General features: G+C 38.4%; 1 protein-coding gene across 1 annotated transcript in view; it reads right to left on the bottom strand. All coding sequences in view use genetic code 11, as the record gives it.

The window, feature by feature from the left end:
- Positions 1 to 623: 623 nt before the first annotated feature.
- EGR_00456 (Deleted in lung and esophageal cancer protein) overlaps positions 624 to 1,497 on the bottom strand; it is a gene marked incomplete at both ends in the record, with an annotated part of 11,114 nt that continues 10,240 nt past the window's right edge. Inside the window, 2 exons of the mRNA XM_024489705.1 lie at positions 624 to 695; positions 782 to 1,232. Coding sequence (XP_024355702.1) covers positions 624 to 695; positions 782 to 1,232 — 523 coding nt within the window. The remainder of the gene's footprint in view (positions 696 to 781; positions 1,233 to 1,497) is intronic.

Raw genomic sequence — 1,497 nt, 5'->3', positions numbered from 1 at the left:
TAATATTCTTTTAATAGTAATGGTGGATGCATAGTGTGCACTTCTTTGACATTTAACTACCGCATTCTCCACTGGTGTGTCTCACAGTGAAGCTAACCACCTCAACCCAAGTAATTTAGTGTTCTTACCTAACGGCATTATTTTGAATGCCAAAGTGGCCTACTCAGGACCAGCTCAATAAATAAAATCATGCAATTATTCTCGAGCGAAGACTATTTACACAGCTTTTGCTGTTTTGGACAGCCAATCTGTTGCATCAAGTTGTCACCAAATGATAATCAACACACGTCATATTTATGTGACGCTGGTGGTAGTGGCACTAAATTACTCCAAATATATCCTGCAAAAAAATCTAATTTTCAAAGCATGTTTGTCTGGAGATTTAGCAAATATTTTGTTTTAGGTTGTAGCAATTAAAAAGTTAAAGTCCTTTTAGGTGAAGCGATTACTAGCGGTACATTTTAGCGATAAAAAAGACTGATTTTTAAGTATTGTGTAAGAAAGTGTTTATGCAAATTTACTTCTCCATATTTATTTATCTCAAATCAATGCACCTAACGTTTTCCATTTTACATAATTAAAATCCACTTCATGCTGTCTTGGCGTAAGCTGCGAGCATGATCTCACAGGGGTTCCACGTGGTAATATGTGTCCTTAAGGTTGGATACCTCACTGACTTCTTCTTCCATCAATTTCTGGCAGCTTTAGTACTTCTACTCTATTAAGAGATCTTTTTCACACAGAAAAAGTGGTTATTTTTAAATAAGTAGCAGCATCTCACGTATTGCGTATCATTCGCAGCTACTTTCAGCCACTTCTTTGAATGCAGTTGTTCTTTGGTTTGCGGTGAGTTCAGGATCTCTATGACATGTGAGTGATGTCGCGCTTTAAGTTGAACGTCTTCTTTGAAAAAGAATTCTCCCTCGCTCGCTTCTGCTTGGACAGCTACGGGGTAGGGACTAAGGTTTCTGACAGCCAAACGACGAAAGCACCAAATTCGGTCGGCCAGGTGCTGAGGAGCTCCGGGGCTTTTATTGTACTCGAGAATAAGCAGTTGGTCCTCATCTCCTTGCCTTCCACTGGATTTTTGTTGGATTGAGGAAAATAGTGACGTGGAGAGGATGAAATCCTCGGCCCGGATAATGATTTGGAAGGATTTGGGGGTGCATTCTGCTGGGCAGGGCGGTAATCTCACAGGGACACCTATTTCATCGCCGTATTCGAGAGTGACACTAAAAGACGAACAAACTCTCAATATTTTTACTTAAATCCGGTTTGATATTTAAGCGGGGTGTTATGTTTCCTGCATAAATTTAATCGTTGATTGTATTTGTTGTTTTTGTCTGGTTTGTCACTCTCAGACATTTACTTCCAACCTTTTCTTAAAAATCATTCATGAATTTCATTATTAAACAGGGAAGCTTTAAAAAATTCTTTCATTTATGAAATTTGAACAATATAAAAGAAAATTTATTGCATCAGGTGCTGGATGCTATC

The sequence above is a fragment of the Echinococcus granulosus genome (assembly GCF_000524195.1).
Source record: "Echinococcus granulosus chromosome Unknown EG_S00002, whole genome shotgun sequence".
In the NCBI taxonomy this organism is placed as follows: Eukaryota; Metazoa; Platyhelminthes; class Cestoda; order Cyclophyllidea; family Taeniidae; genus Echinococcus; species Echinococcus granulosus.
Note: the sequence above shows the minus strand (reverse complement) of the source record. Positions and strands in the feature narration are given on the sequence as shown.